At 46.1% G+C, this 26285-nt stretch overlaps 1 protein-coding gene across 1 annotated transcript in view; it reads left to right on the top strand.

Annotated features, from left to right (window-relative positions):
- Positions 1–26285, top strand: part of LOC110522702 (growth arrest-specific protein 2) — a 47755-nt gene that overhangs the window by 4924 nt on the left and 16546 nt on the right. Inside the window, exons 2-4 of the mRNA XM_036968995.1 lie at positions 3216–3384; positions 11347–11489; positions 24608–24749. Coding sequence (XP_036824890.1) covers positions 3225–3384; positions 11347–11489; positions 24608–24749 — 445 coding nt within the window. The 5' untranslated portion in view covers positions 3216–3224. The remainder of the gene's footprint in view (positions 1–3215; positions 3385–11346; positions 11490–24607; positions 24750–26285) is intronic.

The raw sequence follows: 26285 nt of genomic DNA on the forward strand, positions 1-26285 counted from the left end.
CTCAACGTCAACAGTGAAGAGGCGACTCCGGGATGCTGGCCTTCTAAGCAGAGTTCCTCTGTCCAGTGTCAACGTCAACAGTGAAGAGGCGACTCCGGGATGCTGGCCTTCTAGGCAGAGTTCCTCTGTCCAGTGTCAACGTCAACAGTGAAGAGGCGACTCCGGGATGCTGGCCTTCAAGGCAGAGTTCCTCTGTCCAGTGTCAATGTCAACAGTGAAGAGGTGACTCCGGGATGCTGGCCTTCTAGGCAGAGTTCCTCTGTCCAGTGTCAATGTCAACAGTGAAGAGATGACTCCGGGATGCTGGCCTTCAAGGCAGAGTTCCTCTGTCCAGTGTCAATGTCAACAGTGAAGAGGTGACTCCGGGATGCTGGCCTTCAAGGCAGAGTTCCTCTGTCCAGTGTCAATGTCAACAGTGAAGAGGTGACTCCGGGATGCTGGCCTTCTAGGCAGAGTTCCTCTGTCCAGTCTCAACGTCAACAGTGAAGAGGTGACTCCGGGATGCTGACCTTCTAGGCAGAGTTCCTCTGTCCAGTGTCAATGTCAACAGTGAAGAGGTGACTCCGGGATGCTGACCTTCTAGGCAGAGTTCCTCTGTCCAGTGTCAACGTCAACAGTGAAGAGGTGACTCCGGGATGCTGTCCTTCTAGGCAGAGTTCCTCTGTCCAGTCTCAACGTCAACAGTGAAGAGGTGACTCCGGGATGCTGTCCTTCTAGGCAGAGTTCCTCTGTCCAGTCTCAATGTCAACAGTGAAGAGGCTACTCCGGGATGCTGGCCTTCAAGGCAGAGTTCCTCTGTCCAGTGTCTGGGTTCTTTTGCCGTCTTAATCTTTTCTTCTTATTGGCCAGTTCGAAATATGGCTTTTTCTTTGCTACTCTGACTAGAAGGCCAGCATCCCGGAGTCGCCTCTTCACTGTTGACGTTGAGACTGGACAGAGGAACTCTGCCTTGAAGGCCAGCATCCCGGAGTCGCCTCTTCACTGTTGACGTTGAGACTGGGGTTTTGCGGTTACTATTTAATGAAGCTGCCAGTTGAGGACTTGTGAGGCAAAAAAATATATATGTATCAACTAAGGATTCTAGTTTTAATAATATTAATAGTTTACAACTTGATAAAATATTTGGTTTCAATGTGTCCAAAATTGATAAGGGACCGGTAGAGGAGGATGGAAAGGGACCGGTAGAGGGTAGAGGAGGATGGAAAGGGACCGGTAGAGGAGGATGGAAAGGGACCGGTAGAGGAGGATGGAAAGGGACCGGTAGAGGGTAGAGGAGGATGGAAAGGGACCGGTAGAGGGTAGAGGAGGATGGAAAGGGACCGGTAGAGGAGGACGGAAAGGGACCGGTAGAGGAGGATGGAAAGGGACCGGTAGAGGGTAGAGGAGGATGGAAAGGGACCGGTAGAGGAGGATGGAAAGGGACCGGTAGAGGAGGACGGAAAGGGACCGGTAGAGGAGGATGGAAAGGGACCGGTAGAGGAGGATGGAAAGGGACCGGTAGAGGGTAGAGGAGGATGGAAAGGGACCGGCAGAGGGTAGAGGAGGATGGAAAGGGACCGGTAGAGGAGGATGGAAAGGGACCGGTAGAGGAGGACAGAAAGGGACCGGTAGAGGAGGATGGAAAGGGACCGGGAGCGGAGGATGGAAAGGGACCGGTAGAGGGTAGAGGAGGATAGAAAGAGACCGGTAGAAGAGGATGGAAAGGGACCGGTAGAGGGTAGAGGAGGATAGAAAGAGACCGGTAGAAGAGGATGGAAAGGGACCAGTAGAGGAGGATGGAAAGGGACCGGTAGAGGAGGATGGAAAGGGACCGGTAGAGGAGGATGGAAAGGGACTGGTAGAGGAGGATGGAAAGGGACCGGTAGAGGAGGATGAAAAGGGACCGGTAGAGGAGGATGGAAAGGGACCGGTAGAGGAGGATGGAAAGGGACCGGTAGAGGGTAGAGGAGGACGGAAAGGGACCGGTAGAGGGTAGAGGAGGATGGAAAGGGACCGGTAGAGGAGGATGGAAAGGGACCGGTAGAGGAGGACGGAAAGGGACCGGTAGAGGAGGATGGAAAGGGACCGGTAGAGGGTAGAGGAGGATGGAAAGGGACCGGTAGAGGAGGACAGAAAGGGACCGGTAGAGGGTAGAGGAGGATGGAAAGGGACCGGTAGAGGAGGATGAAAAGGGACCGGTAGAGGAGGATGGAAAGGGACCGGTAGAGGAGGATGGAAAGGGACCGGTAGAGGGTAGAGGAGGACGGAAAGGGACCGGTAGAGGGTAGAGGAGGATGGAAAGGGACCGGTAGAGGAGGATGGAAAGGGACCGGTAGAGGAGGACGGAAAGGGACCGGTAGAGGAGGATGGAAAGGGACCGGTAGAGGGTAGAGGAGGATGGAAAGGGACCGGTAGAGGAGGACAGAAAGGGACCGGTAGAGGGTAGAGGAGGATGGAAAGGGACCGGTAGAGGAGGATGGAAAGGGACCGGTAGAGGAGGATGGAAAGGGACCGGTAGAGGAGGATGGAAAGGGACCGGTAGAGGAGGATGGAAAGGGACCGGTAGAGGGTAGAGGAGGATAGAAAGGGACCGGTAGAGGAGGATGGAAAGGGACCGGTAGAGGGTAGAGGAGGATGGAAAGGGATCGGTAGAGGAGGACAGAAAGGGACCGGTAGAGGAGGATGGAAAGGCACCGGTAGAGGAGGATGGAAAGGCACCGGTAGAGGAGGATGGAAAGGGACCGGTAGAGGAGGATAGAAAGGGACCGGTAGAGGAGGATGGAAAGGGACCGGTAGAGGAAGATGGAAAGGGACCGGTAGAGGAGGACAGAAAGGGACCGGTAGAGGAGGATGGAAAGGGACCGGTAGAGGAGGATGGAAAGGGACCGGTAGAGGGTAGAGGAGGATGGAAAGGGACCGGTAGAGGGTAGAGGAGGATGGAAAGGGACCGGTAGAGGAGGACGGAAAGGGACCGGTAGAGGGGGATAGAAAGGGACCGGTAGAGGGTAGAGGAGGATGGAAAGGGACCGGTAGAGGAGGATGGAAAGGGACCGGTAGAGGAGGATGGAAAGGGACCGGTAGAGGAGGATGGAAAGGCACCGGTAGAGGAGGATGGAAAAGGATATATGTACAGCGGAAGGATGGATAGAAAGAATAAGGATCAGGAGGCCGAGTTAGAGAGAGCAGGTCTGTGTCTTGTCTCAGTCTTTGACCCCTCTCCTCCTATCCTTCTATAGGCCAGTGACATGGAGGTAACCACGATGTGCAGCTCTCTGAGTCCCAAGCAGGTAATTGGCCCAGGCCTGACCGACATGCAGCAGTACAACCAATGGCTGACCAGCCGCCACGAAGCCAGCCTTCTGCCATTGAAGGAAGACCTGGCCCTGTGGCTCACCAACATGCTGGGTAAGGATTGTGTGTTTGATTCCCGCTGGGGCCATCCATAAGAAGATGTATGCACTCACTGTAAGTTGCTTTGGATAAAAGCATCTGCTAACTGAATGTATTATTATTATTGACCTCGATGGAGAGCCCTTGATGTGGCCGGTGGTCTAACCAGGGTCTCTAACCAGGGTCTCTAGATAGGGTCTCTAGACAGGGTCTCTAGACAGGACAGGGTCTCTAGACAGGGTCTCTAGGCAGGACAGGGTCTCTAGACAGGACAGGGTCTCTAGACAGGGTCTCTAGACAGGACAGGGTCTCTAGACAGGGTCTCTAGACAGGACAGGGTCTCTAACCAGGGTCTCTAGACAGGACAGGTTCTCTAGACAGGGTCTCTAGACAGGGTCTCTAACCAGGGTCTCTAACCAGGGTCTCTAGACAGGACAGGGTCTCTAGACTGGACAGGGTCTCTAGACAGGACAGGGTCTCTAGACAGGACAGGGTCTCTAGATAGGACAGGGTCTCTAGGCAAGGCAGGGTCTCTAGACAGGGTCTCTAGACAGGACAGGGTCTCTAACCAGGGTCTCTAGACAGGACAGGTTCTCTAGACAGGGTCTCTAGACAGGGTCTCTAACCAGGGTCTCTAACCAGGGTCTCTAGACAGGACAGGGCCTCTAGACAGGACAGGGCCTCTAGACAGGACAGGGTCTCTAGATAGGACAGGGTCTCTAGACAGGACAGGGTTTCTAATAATCATCTGTGTTAAGTAAACATGTCAGATAGATGAAAGTGAACAAAGGTCAGACCAGTTAGTTAGCCTGCAGGCTGTTTCAGTCAGACCAGTTAGTTAGTCTGCAGGCTGTTTCAGGCAGACCAGTTAGTTAGTCTGCAGGCTGTTTCAGTCAGACCAGTTAGTTAGTCTGCAGGCTGTTTCAGTCAGACCAGTTAGTTAGCCTGCAGGCTGTTTCAGTCAGACCAGTTAGTTAGCCTGCAGGCTGTTTCAGTCAGACCAGTTAGTTAGCCTGCAGGCTGTTTCCGTCAGACCAGTTAAACTGCAGGCTGTTTCAGTCAGACCAGTTAGTTAGCCTGCAGGCTGTTTCAGTCATGGGGCTGTAACTGTGACTCAGCATAGTTCAGGAAGCAGTGATGTTGCTGTCTGATTTGCGATGCCGTCTAAAATATATCCTATTCATGCTGGTTCAAAACAGAAAATTATCTGTGTTACACCATAATGTATACTAAGTTTCACCTTAAGGCCTATCTTAAAAATGGTTTAAACATGCAAATTAGCTGATAACTCATTCCGGACACTGGATGATGACACTACATAGCAGATTGTGACTTTCTGGAAATGGCAGTTGTACCTGTGGTACCTGGTCTTAAACACAGGGGATGAGCTGTGGAGTAAAGGCCTGTTTGCTGTCCGAGTTTAACGAGCAGATACCTTTTTGTAGCCTATTCAGCTCCAGCCATTACTCTTTATTCCCTTTCATTTGTATGGATTCTCCAGGGTTCTTCCTGTTTTCCTGTTGATCTGGAGGCCCGTTAACAAACGTTAACGAGGCTGGAATGGAGAGCCGGGGGGGTCACACACGCGCTTTCAAACCTTCTCCTCCTAATTGAATAATTGTTATTATTAGCATCTTTAGTAGCCTAATGTACGATGTACGATAGGAAGACGATCAGCTGGAGACTACTGTATATACCATCGCTGTAGGAGGTGTTTTGCATGATAATTGGTCCGTATATCAGCAGCCTCCTTATTCCAGGAAGTGCTTGTAATCAGTATATTACGTTTCCTCCAATCTGACCCTATAGAAGACCCATCTACTTATCTGTGTCGGGCCATATCTGTTAGCTGTGTGTGTGTACATCGGGCCCTATCTGTTAGCTGTGTGTGTGTACATCGGGCCCTATCTGTTAGCTGTGTGTGTGTACGTCGGGCCCTATCTGTTAGCTGTGTGTGTGTGTGTACGTCGGGCCCTATCTGTTAGCTGTGTGTGTGTGTACGTCGGGCCCTATCTGTTAGCTGTGTGTGTGTGTACGTCGGGCCCTATCTGTTAGCTGTGTGTGTGTGTACGTCGGGGCCTATCTGTTAGCTGTGTGTGTGTACGTCGGGGCCTATCTGTTAGCTGTGTGTGTGTGTACGTCGGGCCCTATCTGTTAGCTGTGTGTGTGTGTACGTCGGGCCCTATCTGTTAACTGTGTGTGTGTACATCGGGCCCTATCTGTTAGCTGTGTGTGTGTACGTCGGGCCCTATCTGTTAACTGTGTGTGTGTACGTCGGGCCCTATCTGTTAGCTGTGTGTGTGTACGTCGGGGCCTATCTGTTAGCTGTGTGTGTGTGTGTACGTCGGGCCCTATCTGTTAGCTGTGTGTGTGTACGTCGGGCCCTATCTGTTAGCTGTGTGTGTGTGTACATCGGGCCCTATCTGTTGCTGTGTGTGTGTACGTCGGGCCCTATCTGTTAGCTGTGTGTGTGTGTACGTCGGGCCCTATCTGTTAGCTGTGTGTGTGTGTACGTCGGGGCCTATCTGTTAGCTGTGTGTGTGTACGTCGGGGCCTATCTGTTAACTGTGTGTGTGTACGTCAGGCCCTATCTGTTAGCTGTGTGTGTGTGTACATCGGGCCCTATCTGTTGCTGTGTGTGTGTACGTCGGGCCCTATCTGTTAGCTGTGTGTGTGTGTACGTCGGGCCCTATCTGTTAGCTGTGTGTGTGTGTACGTCGGGGCCTATCTGTTAGCTGTGTGTGTGTACGTCGGGGCCTATCTGTTAACTGTGTGTGTGTACGTCAGGCCCTATCTGTTAGCTGTGTGTGTGTGTACGTCGGGCCCTATCTGTTAACTGTGTGTGTGTACATCGGGCCCTATCTGTTAGCTGTGTGTGTGTACGTCGGGCCCTATCTGTTAACTGTGTGTGTGTACGTCGGGCCCTATCTGTTAGCTGTGTGTGTGTACGTCGGGGCCTATCTGTTAGCTGTGTGTGTGTGTGTACGTCGGGCCCTATCTGTTAGCTGTGTGTGTGTACGTCGGGCCCTATCTGTTAGCTGTGTGTGTGTGTACATCGGGCCCTATCTGTTGCTGTGTGTGTGTACGTCGGGCCCTATCTGTTAGCTGTGTGTGTGTGTACGTCGGGGCCTATCTGTTAGCTGTGTGTGTGTACGTCGGGGCCTATCTGTTAGCTGTGTGTGTGTACGTCGGGGCCTATCTGTTAGCTGTGTGTGTGTACGTCGGGGCCTATCTGTTAGCTGTGTGTGTGTACGTCGGGGCCTATCTGTTAGCTGTGTGTGTACATCGGGCCCTATCTGTTAGCTGTGTGTGTGTACGTCGGGCCCTATCTGTTAGCTGTGTGTGTGTACGTCGGGGCCTATCTGTTAGCTGTGTGTGTGTACGTCGGGCCCTATCTGTTAGCTGTGTGTGTGTACGTCGGGCCCTATCTGTTAGCTGTGTGTGTGTGTACGTCGGACCCTATCTGTTAACTGTGTGTGTGTACATCGGGCCCTATCTGTTAGCTGTGTGTGTGTACGTCGGGCCCTATCTGTTAACTGTGTGTGTGTACGTGTGCACTTGCGTGTCAGGCCCTATCTGTTGGCACAGGGTAGCCAGCTGAGGGGGGGCTTGTCTGAGGTGTGGCTTCTCTGAGGTGTGGCTTCTCTGAGGGTGGCTTCTCTGAGGTGTGGCTTCTCTGAGGTGTGGCTTTTCTGAGGTGTGGCTTCTCTTTACTAGAGTAAAAAGACACATCACACTGTTTATCTAGCCTTGCTTGTGGCTATCTTGCCTTGTGGTGCGCTAGCCTTGTGGCGCGCTAGCATTGTGGCGCGCTAGCCTTGTGGCGCGCTAGCCTTGTGGCGCGCTAGCATTGTGGCGCGCTAGCATTGTGGCGCGCTAGCCTTGTGGCGCGCTAGACCCGTGGCGCGCTAGCCTTGTGGCGCGCTAGCCTTGTGGCGCGCTAGCATTGTGGCGCGCTAGCCTTGTGGCGCGCTAGCCTTGTGGCGCGCTAGCCTTGTGGCGCGCTAGCATTGTGGCGCGCTAGCCTTGTGGCGCGCTAGCCTTGTGGCGCGCTAGCATTGTGGCGCGCTAGCTGTTTGCAAATAGCCTTTTACTGATAATGATATTTTCCTTCATGATTGACCACAATGCCAAATGTTCATCTGCAGGCTAGATGGCACAATACATTCAAAAAAAGAGTTATTTGTCGCTAAACTGCATGTACATGTCAGATCTATTGGTTAGAGCCTGTAAGCATTTCACTGTTGTATTCAGCGCACGTGACAAATAAACTTTGATTTGAACAGATCCTCAATGAGAGAGGGGAAGGGGACGGAGAACAAGGCAGGAGCTTAGAGTGTATTACCCTCTCTGTCTGTCTGTCTATCTGTCTGTCTCTGTCTCTCTCTCTGTGTCTCTGTGTCTCTGTGTCTTTGTGTCTCGCTCTCTCTCTCTGTGTCTCGCGCTTCCTCTCTGTGTCTCTCTCTCTCTCTCTCTCTCTCTCTCTCTCTCTGTGTCTCTCTCTCTCTGTCTCTCTCTCTCTCTCTCTCTCTCTCTCTCTCTGTGTCTCTCTCTCTCTCTCTCTCTGTGTCTCTCTCTGTGTCTCTCTCTCTGTGTCTCTCTCTGTGTCTCTCTCTGTGTCTCTCTCTCTGTGTCTCTCTCTCTGTGTCTCTCTCTGTGTCTCTCTCTGTGTCTCTCTCCCTCTCTCGCTGTGTCTCTCTCCCTCTCTCGCTGCGTCTTTCTCTCTCTCTCTCTGCCTCTCTCTCTCTCTCTGCCTCTCTCTCTCTCTCTCTCTCTCTCTGTCTCTCTCTGCCTCTCTCTCTCTCTATGCTCAATTACCTCATTTGGAACTCATTAAAACTCTGGAACTCCTCCCTTTACCCAAAGAGATGAAGGCAGAAATTGCCCTGGTTTGTTTTCCACATTTAGACACCCCACTGCCACCTCCTCCTATTGCAGTCAGAATGATCTAATTGAGAAGGAATGGTCGTCTGGACACCAGTCAACTGGAAAGACCACACGTTGATCATTGTTCTATCTCTGCTGCACTGTGTGTGTGTTCTCTGTGGGAAGTGTATGTTTTCTCTGTGAAGGATAACGAGGCGTTACTATGCAGCATGCCAGCGCTGGCCTGTTCAAACTTTGTCTTTGTCTGCTCTTATGTTTTCAGATGTTGTAGGAACTATAGGCTACTATTAGAACTATAGGCTACTATTAGAACTATAGGCTACTATTAGAACAGTAGGCTACTATTAGAACTATAGGCTACTATTAGAACTATAGGCTACTATTAGAACTATAGGCTACTATTAGAACAGTAGGCTACTATTAGAACTATAGGCTACTATTAGAACTATGGGCTACTATTAGAACTATAGGCTACTATTAGAACAGTAGGCTACTATTAGAACTATAGGCTACTATTAGAACAGTAGGCTACTATTAGAACTATAGGCTACTATTAGAACTATGGGCTACTATTAGAACTATATAACTATAGGCTACTATTAGAACTATAGGCTACTATTAGAACTATGGGCTACTATTATAACTATATAACTATGGGCTACTATTAGAACTATATAACTATAGGCTACTATTAGAACTATAGGCTACTATTAGAACTATAGGCTACTATTAGAACTATGGGCTACTATTAGAACTATGGGCTACTATTAGAACTATAGGCTACTATTAGAACTATAGGCTACTATTAGAACTATGGGCTACTATTAGAACTATAGGCTACTATTAGAACTATAGGCTACTATTAGAACTATGGGCTACTATTAGAACTATAGGCTACTATTAGAACTATAGGCTACTATTAGAACTATAGGCTACTATTAGAACTATAGGCTACTATTAGAACTATGGGCTACTATTAGAACTATAGGCTACTATTAGAACTATGGGCTACTATTAGAACTATAGGCTACTATTAGAACTATATAACTATAGGCTACTATTAGAACTATAGGCTACTATTAGAACTATAGGCTACTATTAGAACTATATAACTATAGGCTACTATTAGAACTATAGGCTACTATTAGAACTATAGGCTACTATTAGAACTATAGGCTACTATTAGAACTATAGGCTACTATTAGAACTATGGGTTACTATTAGAACTATAGTATACTATTAGAACTATAGGCTACTATTAGAACTATAGGCTACTATTAGAACTATGGGCTACTATTAGAACTATAGTATACTATTAGAACTATAGTATACTATTAGAACTATATAACTATAGGCTACTATTAGAACTATAGGCTACTATTAGAACTATAGGCTACTATTAGAACTATAGGCTACTATTAGAACTATAGGCTACTATTAGAACTATAGGCTACTATTAGAACTATGGGCTACTATTAGAACTATAGGCTACTATTAGAACTATAGTATACTATTAGAACTATAGGCTACTATTAGAACTATAGGCTACTATTAGAACTATAGGCTACTATTAGAACTATAGGCTACTATTAGAACTATAGGCTACTATTAGAACTATGGGCTACTATTAGAACTATAGGCTACTATTAGAACTATAGTATACTATTAGAACTATATAACTATAGGCTACTATTAGAACTATAGTATACTATTAGAACTATATAACTATAGGCTACTATTAGAACTATCGGCTACTATTAGAACTATAGGCTACTATTAGAACTATGGGCTACTATTAGAACTATATAACTATAGGCTACTATTAGAACTATAGGCTACTATTAGAACTATAGGCTACTATTAGAACTATAGGCTACTATTAGAACTATGGGCTACTATTAGAACTATAGGCTACTATTAGAACTATAGTATACTATTAGAACTATATAACTATAGGCTACTATTAGAACTATAGTATACTATTAGAACTATATAACTATAGGCTACTATTAGAACTATAGGCTACTATTAGAACTATAGGCTACTATTAGAACTATATAACTATAGGCTACTATTAGAACTATAGGCTACTATTAGAACTATAAATTAGTTCAAACTATTAGAACTATAGGCTACTATTATAACTATGGGCTACTGTTAGAACTATTGGTTACTATCAGAACTATAGGATACTATTAGAGCTATATAACTATAGGCTACTATTAGAACTATGGGCTACTATTAGAACTATAGGCTACTATTAGAACTATAGGCTACTATTAGAACTATGGGTTACTATTAGAACTATGGGCTACTATTATATCTATGGGCTACTATTAGAACTATGGGCTACTATTAGAACTATGGGCTACTATTAGAACTATGGGCTACTATTAGAACTATGGGCTACTATTAGAACTATAGGCTACTATTAGAACTATAGGCTACTATTAGAACTATAGGCTACTATTAGAACTATATAACTATAGGCTACTATTAGAACTATAGGCTACTATTAGAACTATATAACTATAGGCTACTATTAGAACTATGGGCTACTATTAGAACTGTGGGCTACTATTAGAACTGTGGGCTAGTTTTAATTGAATTCAGGCTTTAGAATTTAGTGTACACTGTGGGTTTGCAGTTGTATGATGGACTTTTTTACATAACACAGTTGACTTAACTCACTTTATTTTCTATGTCAATTTCAATCCTTTTCACACAGTTTTAAGTGGGAGATCAAGAAGTTATGAGACTAGCGTCATGATGCAACATGGTGGAATCACCATCAGATATACTGTCTCTTTGTCTAACGGGACTCCCCTCCCTGTCCCCTGTACTCTCCCCTCCCTGTCCTCTCTCCTACCGCTCCTCTCCCTTCCCTGTCCTGTCCTCTCCCCTTTCCTCCTCTTCTCCTTTCCTCTCCCCTATGTCCTCTCCCCTGTCCTCCTCTTATCTTCTCTTCTCCTCTCCCCTGTCCTCTCCCTTCTTGCCTAGTTAAATAAAGGTTAAATTCTCCTCCTCTTCTCTTCTCCTCTCCTCTCCCTTGTCCTTTCCCCTCCCCCTGTGCCCTCCTCTCCTCCCCAGGTCTGGAGATCACAGCAGAGAACTTCATGGAGCGTTTGGACAACGGCTTCCTGCTGTGCCAGCTGGCTGAGACTCTACAGGAGAAGTTCAAGCAGAACCAGACCAAGAACCATGGAGAGGTGCCTGGCGCTGGTCACGGAAAGGTACTGGCTAGGAAACCTTCACCTGGTTCCTGTTGGTCCGTGTTCAAAAAGTATCTCAGAGTAAAAGTGCTGATCTAGGATCAGTTTAGCCTTTTAGATCATAATGAGGAATAGATTATATGGAGAAGGGGGACCTGATCCTAGATCAGCACTGAGAAACCTTTATAGGCCTCCCAGTTGTCGCAGTGGTTAAGGGCGCTGTACTGCAGCGCCAGCTGTGCCACCAGAGACTCTGGGTTCGTGCCCAGGCTCTGTCGTAACCGGCCGCAACCGGGAGGTCCGTGGGGCGACGCACAATTGGCCTAGCGTCGTCCGGGTTAGGGAGGGTTTGGCCGGTAGGGATATCCTTGTCTCATCGCGCACCAGCGACCCCTGTGGCGGGCCGGGCGCAGTGCGCGCTAACCAAGGTTGCCAGGTGCACGGTGTTTCCTCCGACACATTGGTGCGGCTGGCTTCCGGGTTGGATGCGCGCTGTGTTAAGAGGCAGTGCGGCTTGGTTGGGTTGTGTATCGGAGGACGCATGACTTTCAACCTTCGTCTCTCCCGAGCCCGTACGGGAGTTGTAGCGATGACACAAGATAGTAGCTACTAAAACTATTGAATGAAAAAAAAAGAAAGAAGAGAAACCTTTATAATACAGTCCCAGTACCACTCCTGTGGTTGGTTGGTTGACATGACAAGACCGCACAGACAGATCTGGGACCAGACTAAGGATCATTGTGGGAAAGGAGGATACCTAGTCAGTTATACAACTGAATGCATTCAACCTGAAATGTGTCTTCTGGACTTAACCACTTAAAAACGAAGACTCATCAGCAAAATACCCTCTCCATTATATCTGGGAAATGTGAATTCCTTTGTCTCGTTGTTTTTGTTGTTCTTGAATTCAATACTGAGTTAGTAAATATCTCATGGTCTTACTGCCACCATGGAATTATGACTCAGAATTTTTTGCATTTGGCATCTCTCAAGGACTAAGATTTTTTGTTTACATAGAATATTAGGAATGCCAAATAACGCAACCCAACCCTGTATTTTGGCTGTTAATCAACCTCTGAATTCCCCCAGATTGACAAACAGGATTTTACTTTGGAGGTTGAAGAAGATCCCCCCCCTCCCCCCCACCACCCCACCCAACCCCAGGATTGTGTTATATTTTATCCTATTTATAGTTCCACAGGAATCTGAAAACAGACATAATATTAGCCTGTGGCTCGACAGATGGTCTTACATACATGCCACATTTTAAAGAAACTGAAGTATCAGTATTCCTACTCCGATAATAGCTGACTTTCTTCTTGTTAAGAAGGCATCGGTTGATTTGGATGATATAGTGTTTTGATGTTTTCATATCATTTTTAAACCTTTATTTAACTAGGCAAGTCAGTTGAGAACAAATTCTTATTTTCAATGACGGCCTAGGAACAGTCTAATCAGACAGTCTAATGTCTAATCAGACAGTCTAATGTCTAATCAGACAGTCTAATGTCTAATCAGACAGTCTAATTGACCAATTGAGACTTTAAGACATTAGATTCCCAGTCATTTTGTTTTCTTAAAATGGATTTCCTAAGATATTCTAGCAAAGTCTGTTTCTGCAAGGTCTTTGGCATGTCATGCCATGGCTGTAGTGAGCTGTTGGTACAAGCTTTCCCCCTCTTGCGGCCCAATATTTGAATAGAGGCCACATACAGGATATTGGAGTGAGTAGCACTGTATAGGAAGGTAGTGTATAGGAAGGTAGTGTGTAGGAAGGTAGTGTATAGGAAGGTACTGTATAGGAAGGTACTGTATAGGAAGGTAGTGTATAGGAAGGTAGTGTATAGGAAGGTACTGTATAGGAAGGTAGTGTATAGGTAGGTACTGTATAGGAAGGTACTGTATAGGAAAGTAGTGTATAGGAAGGTACTGTATAGGAAAGTAGTGTATAGGAAGGTAGTGTATAGGAAAGTGGTGTATAGGAAGGTAGTGTATAGGAAGGTAGTGTATAGGAAGGTACTGTATAGGAAGGTACTGTATAGGAAGGTACTGTATAGGAAGGTAGTGTATAGGAAGTTACTGTATAGGAAGGTACTGTATAGGAAGGTACTGTATAGGAAGGTAGTGTATAGGAAGTTACTGTATAGGAAGGTACTGTATAGGAAGGTAGTGTATAGGAAGGTAGTGTATAGGAAGGTAGTGTATAGGAAGGTAGTGTATAGGAAGGTAGTGTATAGGAAGGTACTATATAGGAAGGTAGTGTATAGGAAGGTAGTGTATAGGAAGGTAGTGTATAGGAAGGTACTGTATAGCTTGTTAAACCCTAACTTTGCTTTTTTATACGGCCAGTTTCTGTTTATAATGACAGAAACGGGTTGTTCACTTTGATAGAATCCTTGATGCTAAACACACCAAGCACTAAGTTTACCTGGTAAATTAAAAATAATGTTTAGCTTGTTTTGGCCGTGAGCCCAACTGTAAAGTAATGTACCTGTCTCTATCTTCCTCAACCCTGGTACTGTAAAGTAATGTACCTGTCTCTATCTTCCTCAACTCTGGTACTGTAAAGTAATGTACCTGTCTCTATCTTCCTCAACTCTGGTACTGTAAAGTAATGTACCTGTCGCTATCTTCCTCAACTCTGGTACTGTAAAGTAATGTACCTGTCTCTATCCTCTCAACTGTAAAGTAGCCCTGTAAAGTAATGTACCTGTCTCTATCTTCCTCAACCCTGGTACTGTAAAGTAATGTACCAGTCTTCCTCAACTCTGGTACTGTAAAGTAATGTACCGGTCTTTATCCTCTCAACTGTAAAGTAGCCCGGTAAAGTAATGTACCAGTCTTCCTCAACTCTGGAACTGTAAAGTAATGTACCTGTCTCTATTTTCCTCAACTCTGGTACTGTAAAGTAATGTACCTGTCTCTATCTTCCTCAACTCTGGTACTGTAAAGTAATGTACCTGTCTCTATCTTCCTCAACTCTGGTACTGTAAAGTAATGTACCTGTCTCTATCGTCCTCAACCCTGGTACTGTAAAGTAATGTACCTGTCTCTATCGTCTTCAACTCTGGTACTGTAAAGTAATGTACCTGTCTCTATCCTCTCAACTGTAAAGTAGCCCGGTAAAGTAATGTACCAGTCTTCCTCAACTCTGGTACTGTAAAGTAATGTACCTGTCTCTATCCTCTCAACTGTAAAGTTGCCCTGTAAAGTAATGTACTTGTCTCTATCTTCCTCAACTCTGGTACTGTAAAGTAATGTACCTGTCTCTATCCTCTCAACTGTAAAGTTGCCCTGTAAAGTAATGTACCTGTCTCTATCCTCTCAACTGTAAAGTAGCCCTGTAAAGTAATGTACCATTCTTCCTCAACTCTAGTGCTGTAAATTAATGTACCTGTCTCTATCGTCCTCAACCCTGGTACTGTAAAGTAATGTACCTGTCTCTATCCTCTCAACTGTAAAGTAGCCCTGTAAAGTAATGTACCAGTCTTCCTCAACTCTGGTACTGTAAAGTAATGTACCTGTCTCTATCCTCTCAACTGTAAAGTCGCCCTGTAAAGTAATGTACCAGTCTTCCTCAACTCTGGTACTGTAAAGTAATGTACCTGTCTATATCCTCTCAACTGTAAAGTAGCCCAGTAAAGTAATGTACCAGTCTTCCTCAACTCTGGTACTGTAAAGTAATGTACCGGTCTCTATCCTCTCAACTGTAAAGTAGCCCGGTAAAGTAATGTACCAGACTTCCTCAACTCTAGTACTGTAAAGTTATGTACCGGTCTCTATCCTCTCAACTGTAAAGTAGCCCGGTAAAGTAATGTACCAGACTTCCTCAACTCTAGTACTGTAAAGTTATGTACCGGTCTCTATCCTCTCAACTGTAAAGTAGCCCGGTAAAGTAATGTACCAGTCTTCCTCAACGCTGGTAATGTAAAGTAATGTACCGGTCTCTATCCTCTCAACTGTAAAGTAGCCCGGTAAAGTAATGTACCAGTCTTCCTCAACTCTGGTACTGTAAAGTAATGTACCTGTCTCTATCTTCCTCAACTCTGGTACTGTAAAGTAATGTACCTGTCTCTATCTTCCTCAACTCTGGTACTGTAAAGTAATGTACCTGTCTCTATCTTCCTCAACTCTGGTACTGTAAAGTAATGTACCTGTCTCTATCTTCCTCAACTCTGGTACTGTAAAGTAATGTACCTGTCTCTATCGTCCTCAACTCTGGTACGAGAGAGAGAGAGAGAGAGAGAGAGAGAGAGAGAGAGAGAGAGAGAGAGAGAGAGAGAGAGAGAGAGAGAGAAGCAGGCAACAAAGCGGGTCATATAGCCAATGTCAAATCTCTGAAAGCAATTCTGCATCACTAACTATCATGTTGTTCACCAGAAACTGGATGCGAATAGAGTCTTGAGGGCATTTAGCTTCAAAGTCAGTAGCAAAGGAAACTGTTTGTTGAGAAAGTTGACATATATATATATATATATATAATAATATATATATGGTAATAACTATAATGCTTTCAGGCCCTAAGGGCTATTGCTGTTTAGTTATACCACTGGGCTGGAGCGTTGCATTGCATTGCAATAATTTTACTGAGGGAATGACCGAGAGGGGAGCAATGGGCTCTTTTGTTTTGCTTTGAGCGAGAATCTCTCTGGGTTTGCTTGGAGGCTTCAGAGAATTCCTGATCAGAACTGGGTTCAAATAGCATTTGAAATCATTTTGCTGGGCTTTGAGCTTGCCTGGCGCAATGGAACCAATGGAACCAACGGAACCAACGGAATAGAATACTGTAAACCTCGACCATCTGGCACTTCTGGCAGGCTAAAATTATTGTCTGTTACAGAGCTGCTGGTGTTGGTCTCCTGATGCTGGTGTGGGTCTGTTACAGAGCTGGGGATGGTGGGTCCCCTGATGCTGGTGTGGGTTTGTTACAGAGCTGGGGATGGTGGGTCTCCTGATGCTGGTGTGGGTTTGTTACAGAGCTGGGGATGGTGGGTCTCCTGATGCTGGTGTGGGTCTGTTACAGAGCTGGGGATGGTGGGTCTCCTGATGCTGGTGTGGATCTGTTACAGAGCTGGGATTGGTGGGTCTCCTGATGCTGGTGTGGGTCTGTTACAGAGCTGGGGATCGTGGGTCTCCTGATGCTGGTGTGGATCTGTTACAGAGCTGGGAATGGTGGGTCTCCTGATGCTGTTGTGGGTCTGTTACAGAGCTGGGGATGGTGGGTCTCCTGATGCTGGTGTGGGTCTGTTACAGAGCTGGGGATGGTGGGTCTCCTGATGCTGGTCTGTTACAGAGCTGGGGATGGTGGGTCTCCTGATGCTGGTGTGGATCTGTTACAGAGCTGGGGATGGTGGGTCTCCTGATGCTGGTGTGGGTCTGTTACAGAGCTGGGGATGGTGGGTCTCCTGATGCTGGTCTGTTACAGAGCTGGGGATGGTGGGTCTCCTGATGCTGGTGTGGATCTGTTACAGGGCTGGGGATGGTGGGTCTCCTGATGCTGGTGTGGGTCTGTTACAGAGCTGGGGATGGTGGGTCTCCTGATGCTGGTCTGTTACAGAGCTGGGGATGGTGGGTCACCTGATGCTGGTGTGGATCTGTTACAGAGCTGGGGATGGTGGGTCTCCTGATGCTGGTGTGGATCTGTTACAGAGCTGGGGATGGTGGGTCTCCTGATGCTGGTGTGGGTCTGTTACAGAGCTGGGGATGGTGGGTCTCCTGATGCTGGTGTGGATCTGTTACAGAGCTGGGGATGGTGGGTCTCCTGATGCTGGTGTGCTTCTGTTACAGAGCTGGGGATGGTGGGTCTCCTGATGCTGGTGTGGGTCTGTTACAGAGCTGGGGATGGTGGGTCTCCTGATGCTGGTGTGGGTCTGTTACAGAGCTGGGGATGGTGGGTCTCCTGATGCTGGTGTGGGTCTGTTACAGAGCTGGGGATGGTGGGTCTCCTGATGCTGGTCTGTTACAGAGCTGGGGATGGTGGGTCTCCTGATGCTGGTCTGTTACAGAGCTGGGGATGGTGGGTCTCCTGATGCTGGTGTGGATCTGTTACAGAGCTGGGGATGGTGGGTCTCCTGATGCTGGTGTGGGTCTGTTACAGAGCTGGGGATGGTGGGTCTCCTGATGCTGGTCTGTTACAGAGCTGGGGATGGTGGGTCACCTGATGCTGGTGTGGATCTGTTACAGAGCTGGGGATGGTGGGTCTCCTGATGCTGGTGTGGATCTGTTACAGAGCTGGGGATGGTGGGTCTCCTGATGCTGGTGTGGATCTGTTACAGAGCTGGGTTGGTGGGTCTCCTGATGCTGGTGTGGGTCTGTTACAGAGCTGGGGATGGTGGGTCTCCTGATGCTGGTGTGGATCTGTTACAGAGCTGGGGATGGTGGGTCTCCTGATGCTGGTCTGTTACAGAGCTGGGGATGGTGGGTCTCCTGATGCTGGTCTGTTACAGAGCTGGGGATGGTGGGTCTCCTGATGCTGGTCTGTTACAGAGCTGGGGATGGTGGGTCTCCTGATGCTGGTCTGTTACAGAGCTGGGGATGGTGGGTCTCCTGATGCTGGTCTGTTACAGAGCTGGGGATGGTGGGTCTCCTGATGCTGGTCTGTTACAGAGCTGGGGATGGTGGGTCTCCTGATGCTGGTCTGTTACAGAGCTGGGGATGGTGGGTCTCCTGATGCTGGTCTGTTACAGAGCTGGGGATGGTGGGTCTCCTGATGCTGGTCTGTTACAGAGCTGGGGATGGTGGGTCTCCTGATGCTGGTCTGTTACAGAGCTGGGGATGGTGGGTCTCCTGATGCTGGTCTGTTACAGAGCTGGGGATGGTGGGTCTCCTGATGCTGGTGTGGATCTGTTACAGAGCTGGGGATGGTGGGTCTCCTGATGCTGGTGTGGGTCTGTTACAGAGCTGGGGATGGTGGGTCTCCTGATGCTGGTCTGTTACAGAGCTGGGGATGGTGGGTCTCCTGATGCTGGTCTGTTACAGAGCTGCTGTTTACTGTTAATTTTGTTTGATAGTTTAATTCACTTTTGTTTTATCTATTTCACTTGTTTTGGCAATGTTAACATATGTTTCCCCATGCCAATAAAGCCCCTTTGAATTTAAATGAAACTCAATAAATGTAATTGAAACTAAATAAAGCCCTTGTGAATTGAGAGAGCTACCGAGACTCTGGAGAAAGTGGTATGGTGTTTCAGCTGACCTAGAAACAGGTTCACTCTCCCTAGAAGAAGATAAAGGGAAAGTGAACCCATATTCATCTCTGAGCTCAATAGGTCATGTTTGTAGAGACTGGGCTTGAAAGATGGTCAGTCAGTTAGGCAGACAATATTACATCTCGGGACTTATTACCTTCCCCTTTCTTCTTCTTCTTCTTCCTACTCTCATCTCTTACTAAAGCAGGTTATTTCATGAGAGATTGAACATGGCACTCGTTGTTTAATATACCTGGGGCCAATTTCTCCCCAATACTCTAGTCAATTAACAGACCTGCCGGCCGCAATGAAATCTACAGCAGGATTAATGCACCCTCCGTTTCAGTGGCTCCGGCGACCAGCAACTGTCTGCTGGCAGAGAAATGGAAAAAATACATGTTTGGAACTGATCATTGATCGCATGGTGCACGAATGAATGAAATCAATGGATTATTGAATGTTATCGATGGACATAGCTTTGTAGAATTTAAATATACACCGGCTGCCTCCTGTTCAACGCTTAAACTCTGTAACGAATATTTTTGAATGGCTGTCGCAGTTCACGAATTATAGGTCTATTGGGGCAAATCTCCCATTCCGCTAAGTGTCGTTCACAATCTAGTCCGGTTGCGCCTGCAACTAGACCTCGTTTTCAAATGTATCAATAAATCATCTTATTTATATGCCTAGCAATCACAAATGTACATTGTTTGAAGCACAGTTTTAGAAATTTCAGTCACAGTTGACAGCTCCGATAAGTCCCTCAAATGGTGAACGAGATGGCTTTTAGAATCATGATTTCTTCTTCCAAGTTTTTTGGGGGTTCATTGTTCGCAGGTGGGGAGTCCTGCATGCTCTGGGCGTTACTGACTCAAATGAACAGAACGAGTCCAAAGATAAGTTATTTTGACTGAACGAGTCGAACAGATCAGATTCTGTAAAAACAGAAACTTTCCATGAAAGTATTTAGACCCCTTTTAGACCCGTTATACTTTATACTAAACTTTATACTAAATACTTTATACTTTATACTAAACTTTATACTAAATACTTTATACTTTATACTAAGCCTTATACTAAATACTTTATACTTTATACTAAACTTTATACTATATACTTTATACTTTATACTAAACTTTATACTAAATACTTTATACTTTATACTAAACTTTATACTAAATACTTTATACTTTATACTAAGCCTTATACTAAATACTTTATACTTTATACTAAGCCTTATACTAAATACTTTATACTTTATACTAAGCCTTATACTAAAATGGATTAAATTCAATGTTCTACACACAATACCCAATATTAACAAAGCGAAAAACAAGTTGACATTTTTGCATTGACTTTTGCATTGACAAAAAAACAGATACCTTATTTACATAAGTATTCAGACCCTTTGACATGAGACTCTAAATTGAGCTCAGGTTGCATCCTGTTTCCATTGATCATCCTTGAGATGTTTCTACAACTTGATTGGAGTCCACCTGTGGTAAATTCAATTGATTGGACATGATTTGGAAAGGCACACACCTGTCTAAATAAGGTCCCACAGTTGACAGTGCATGTCAGAGCAAAAACCAAGGTATGAAGTTAAAGGAATTATCTGTAGAGCTCCGAGACAGGATTGTGTCAAGGCACAGATCTGGGGAAGGATACCAGAACATTTCTGCAGCATTGAAGAGATACCGATATCTATTAGATAATTATTTGGGGAAGGATCATTACACTATGACGTCATAACGGAGGACACACCCTTGCCGTTCTGTTAAGGATAGAAGAGATACAGTTGAAGTCGGAAGTTTACATACACCTTAGCCAAATACATTTAAACTCAGTATTTCATCATTCCTGACATTTAATCCTTAGTAAAAATTGTCTTATGTTAGTTGGTATCACCACTTTATTTTAAGAAAGTGAAATGTCAGAATAATAGTATAGAGAATCATTTATTTCAGCTTTTATTTCTTTCATCACATTCCCAGTGGGTCAGAAGTTTACATACTAATTGAGTGTATTTGGTAGCATTGCCTTTAAATTGTTTTAACTTGGGTCAAATGTTTCAGGTAGCCTTCCACAAGATTACTCTTATGTTACGTGTGTATGATTTTGGTGTTCGTGCTCCGGACCTGGTACCCTGTGTGTTCTGGGTTGGTCCACATTTTTCCGCGCCCTGTGTTGTGGGCATTGTTTTCTGTGCAATTATTAAAGTGCACTTCTTCCTGTGGAAATATATGCTCTTTGCGACTGATTCCTCCTCACGCACCTAGTTATCTGTGACACTGACAGAGCTGGTTTAACTGAGTCAGGTTTGTAGGCCTCCTTGCTCGCATATGCTTTTTCAGTTCTGCCAACAAATTTTCTATGGGATTGAGGTCAGGGCCGTAGTCTGGCTTTTTTATGGTGGTTTTAGGGCAGTGGCTTCTTCCTTGCTGAGCGACCTTTCAGGTTATGTCGATATAGGACTCGTTTTACTGTGGATATAGATACTTTTGTACATGTTTCCTCCAGCATCTTCACAAGGTCCTTTACTGTTGTTCTGTGATTGATTTGCACTTTTCACACCGAAGTACGTTCATCTCTAGGAGACAGAGCACGTCTCCTTCCTGAGCGGTATGATGGTTGCCTGGTCCCATGATGTTTATACTTGCGTACTATTGTTTGTACAGATGAACGTGGTACCTTCAGGCATTTGGAAATTGCTCCCAAGGATGAACCAGACTTGTGGAGGTCTACAATTTTCTTGGCTGATTTTCTTTTGATTTTCCCATGATGTCAAGCAAAGAGGCAGTGAGTTTGAAGGTAGGCCTTGAAATACATCCACAGGTACAACTCCAATTGACTCAAATGATGTCAATTAGCCTATCAGAAGCTTCTAAAGCCTTGACATCGTTTTCTGGAATTTTCCAAGCTGTTAAAAGGCACAGTCAACTTAGTGTATGTAAACTTCTGACCCACTGGAATTGTGATACAGTGGATTATAAATGAAATAATCTGTAAACTATTGTTGGAAAAATGACTTGTGTCATGCACAAAGTAGATGTCCTTACTGACTTGCCAAGCTATAGTTTGTTAACAAAAAATTTGTGGAGTGGTTGAAAAATGAGTTTTAATGACTCCAACCTAAGTGTATGTAAACGCCTGACCTCAACTGTACTTGGTTGGAACAGAAATGAATCTTCTGCCTTTCTCCCAACATCAGACACATTGAGAAACACAGAGTCAGCACCACTGGATGAAGAGCTGGTGGATGTTGTTTTGTAACCTTAACCTCTCTCCCTCTAATACTAACCTCTAATCCTAACCTCTCTCCCTCTAATCCTAACCTCTCTCCCTCTAATACTAACCTCTAATCCTAACCTCTCTCCCTCTAATCCTAACCTCTCTCCCTCTAATACTAACCTCTCTCCCTCTAATCTTAACCTCTCTCCCTCTAATCCTAACCTCTCTCCCTCTAATCCTAACCTCTCTCCCTCTAATCCTAACCTCTCTCCCTCTAATCTTAACCTCTCTCCCTCTAATCCTAACCTATAATCCTAACCTCTCTCCCTCTAATACTAACCTCTCTCCCTCTAATCTTAACCTCTCTCCCTCTAATCCTAACCTCTCTCCCTCTAATCTTAACCTCTCTCCCTCTAATCCTAACCTCTCTCCCTCTAATCCTAACCTCTCTCCCTCTAATCCTAACCTCTCTCCCTCTAATCTTAACCTCTCTCCCTCTAATCCTAACCTCTCTCCCTCTAATCCTAACCTCTCTCCCTCTAATCCTAACCTCTCTCCCTCTAATCTTAACCTCTCTCCCTCTAATCTTAACCTCTCTCCCTCTAATCTTAACCTCTCTCCCTCTAATCCTAACCTCTCTCGTTTTAATCCTAACCTCTCTCCCTCTAATCCTAACCTCTCTCCCTCTAATCCTAACCTCTCTCCCTCTAATCCTAATCTCTCTCCCTCTAATCCTAACCTCTAATCCTAACCTCTCTCCCTCTAATCCTAACCTCTCTCCCTCTAATCCTAATCTCTCTCCCTCTAATCCTAACCTCTAATCCTAACCTCTCTCCCTCTAATCCTAACCTCTAATCCTAACCTCTCTCCCTCTAATCCTAACCACTCTCCCTCTAATCCTAACCTCTCTCCCTCTAATCCTAACCTCTCTCCCTCTAATCCTAACCTCTCTCCCTCTAATCCTAACCTCTCTCCCTCTAATCCTAACCTCTCTCCCGCTAATCCTAACCTCTCTCCCTCTAATCTTAACCTCTCTCCCTCTAATCCTAACCTCTCTCCTTCTAATCCTAACCTCTCTCCCTCTAATCCTAACCTCTCTCCCTCTAATCCTAACCTCTCTCCCTCTAATCCTAACCTCTCTCCCTCTAATCCTAACCTCTAATCCTAACCTCTCTCCCTCTAATCCTAACCTCTAATCCTAACCTCTCTCCCTCTAATCCTAACCTCTCTCCCTCTAATCCTAACCTCTCTCCCTCTAATCCTAACCTCTAATCCTAACCTCTCTCCCTCTAATCCTAACCTATAATCCTAACCTCTCTCGTTTTAATCCTAACCTCTCTCCCTCTAATCCTAACCTCTCTCCCTCTAATCCTAACCTCTCTCCCTCTAATCCTAACCTCTAATCCTAACCTCTCTCCCTCTAATCCTAACCTATAATCCTAACCTCTCTCCCTCTAATCCTAACCTCTCTCCCTCTAATCCTAACCTCTCTCCCTCTAATCCTAACCTCTCTCCCTCTAATCCTAACCTCTCTCCCTCTAATCCTAACCTCTAATCCTAACCTCTCTCCCTCTAATCCTAACCTATAATCCTAACCTCTCTCCCTCTAATCCTAACCTCTAATCCTAACCTCTCTCCCTCTAATCCTAACCTCTCTCCCTCTAATCCTAACCTCTCTCCCTCTAATCCTAACCTCTCTCCCTCTAATCCTAACCTCTCTCCCTCTAATCCTAACCTCTCTCCCTCTAATCCTAATCTCTCTCCATCTAATCCTAACATCTCTCCCTCTAATCCTAACCTATAATCCTAACCTCTCTCCCTCTAATCCTAACCTCTCTCCCTCTAATCCTAACCTCTCTCCCTCTAATCCTAACCTCTCTCCCTCTAATCCTAACCTCTCTCCCTCTAATCCTAACCTATAATCCTAACCTCTCTCCCTCTAATCCTAACCTCTAATCCTAACCTCTCTCCCTCTAATCCTAACCTCTAATCCTAACCTCTCTCCCTCTAATCCTAACCTCTCTCCCTCTAATCCTAAACTCTCTCCCTCTAATCCTAACCTCTCTCCCTCTAATCCTAACCTCTCTCCCTCTAATCCTAACCTCTCTCCCTCTAATCCTAACCTCTCTCCCTCTAATCCTAACCTCTCTCCCTCTAATCCTAATCTCTCTCCATCTAATCCTAACATCTCTCCCTCTAATCCTAACCTCTCTCCATCTAATCCTAACCTCTCTCCATCTAATCCTAACCTCTCTCCCTCTAATCCTAACCTCTCTCCCTCTAATCCTAACCTCTCTCCCTTTAATCCTAACCTCTAATCCTAACCTCACTCCCTCTAATCCTAACCTCTCTCCCTCTAATCCTAACCTCTCTGTAACCTCTCTCCCTCTAATCCTAACCTCTCTCCCTCTAATCCTAACTCTCTCCATCTAATCCTAACCTCTCTCCATCTAATCCTAACCTCTCTCCATCTAACCTCTATCCCTCTAATCCTAACCTCTCTCCCTAACTTCTCTGTAACCTCTCTCCCTCTAATCCTAACCTCTCTCCATCTAATCCTAAACTCTCTCCCTCTAATCCTAACCTATCTCCATATAATCTTAACCTCTCTCCGTCTAATCCTAACCTCTCTCCGTCTAATCCTAACCTCTCTCCGTCTAATCCTAACCTCTCTCCGTCTAATCCTAACCTCTCTCCGTCTAACCTCTCTCTCTCTCTCAGGCCATCCCGTGTCAGAGGATCCCGTGTCGTGCCAGCGCTCCCTCTGGTTCCTTCTTCGCCAGGGACAACACAGCTAACTTCCTGACCTGGTGTCGTCAGGTGGGGGTGGGAGAGACCTGCCTGTTTGAGTCTGAGGGACTGGGTGAGTACGGATGTGGGTCCATTTGCCTTAATGCTCTGTATTGATTATTTCAAGTTACAAGACAACTGACCAAATCGCAGATCTCAGTTCCCTCTCATTAGGTTTTAGAACAAGGCATCTGAACGTTTCCTGACTTCACTGAAGTCAAAGGAAATTAATCTCAAACCTGGCGAGAAGAGTACACTTCCTCTGATCACCGTCGGTCAGGTTCCCCCCTCTCTCTCCCCACCCCTGTCCCCCTCTCTCTCCCCACCCCTGTCTCCCTCTCTCCCCACCCCTGTCCCCCTCTCTCTCCACCCCTATCCCCCTCTCTCCCCACCCCTGTCCCCCTCTCTCTCCACCCCTGTCTCCCTCTCTCTCCACCCCTGTCCCCCTCTCTCCCTACCCCTGTCCCCCTCCCTCTCTCCCCACCCCTGTCTCACTCCCCCCACCCCCGTCTCTCCCAACCCATCCCCCTCTCTCCCCACCCCTGTCCCCCTCTCTCCCCAGTCCTGTCCTCCTGCCCCAGCAAACAAAATCACTTAGAGCCCAGACAGAGACCATCCCCTCCTCTCCTCTCCATTCCTCTCCCTCTCTACACCAGCTCATCTTCTGTTGTCCACAGACTCCATCCACAGTAGCCTTACTTCACACAATACCCACTTGGACAGCAGACTGTCCTGAGACGGCTGAGACTGCCTTGGCTTACCAAATGACTGATATGGACTGTAATGTGTATTTTAAGCAGTCGTTCACTGTACAGAACATCCCAGGAAACAGAGCAAGAGAAGACAGACAGTGGGGAGTTAGCTGGCTGGCTGGAGGGAGAATGTTATTTAAATATTTCACTCAGTCGTACAGTGGGGAGTTTCGTGTTGCTCTCTTCTATGCTGTTAAAGTCTACGTCAGTGCCTAGGTTCTGCATTATGTTTTCCTGTGTTCCAAATGGCACCCTATTCCCTATATAGTGCACTACTTTGAATCAGAGCCCTATGGCATGGACAAAAGTAGTGCCCTATATAGGGAATAGGTTGCCATTTGGAACACAAGCAGTATACGTCTGAATTTAATGTGAAGATGATCTCAGAGCATCTCTTGAAATATGCATGAGAATACCTAGCCTTTTAAACCTGATTGGTGAAGGCCACGTCAGCCGAAGAGGTGCAGACGATTCGCACGTTTTTTCTCTCTCCTGGTCGGTTTTCTGGCTGACGGTTGGTTTATTCCCCTCTTGTTTTCAACCCCAGCCAGCTATGCTCCGAGACATTTTTTTTTTATTCAGGGAAAAATAAATCTGGATAATTTAGGACTAGAATGGAATAGAACTTGATTGTCCATCCAAGGCTAGTTAGTGTGGTCACAACCACGATATATTACAACAGGGTAGCTAAGCTAACTGTCCTGTTCCCTCTTGGCTAGTTAGTGTGGTCACAACCACGGTGTGTTACAACAGGGTAGCTAAGCTAACTGTCCTGTTCCCTCAAGGCTAGTTAGTGTGGTCACAACCTCAGTGTGTTACAACAGGGTAGCTAAGCTAACTGTCCTGTTTCCTCAAGG

The sequence above is a fragment of the Oncorhynchus mykiss genome, chromosome 30, assembly GCF_013265735.2.
Source record: "Oncorhynchus mykiss isolate Arlee chromosome 30, USDA_OmykA_1.1, whole genome shotgun sequence".
NCBI classification, from domain to species: domain Eukaryota; kingdom Metazoa; phylum Chordata; class Actinopteri; order Salmoniformes; family Salmonidae; genus Oncorhynchus; species Oncorhynchus mykiss.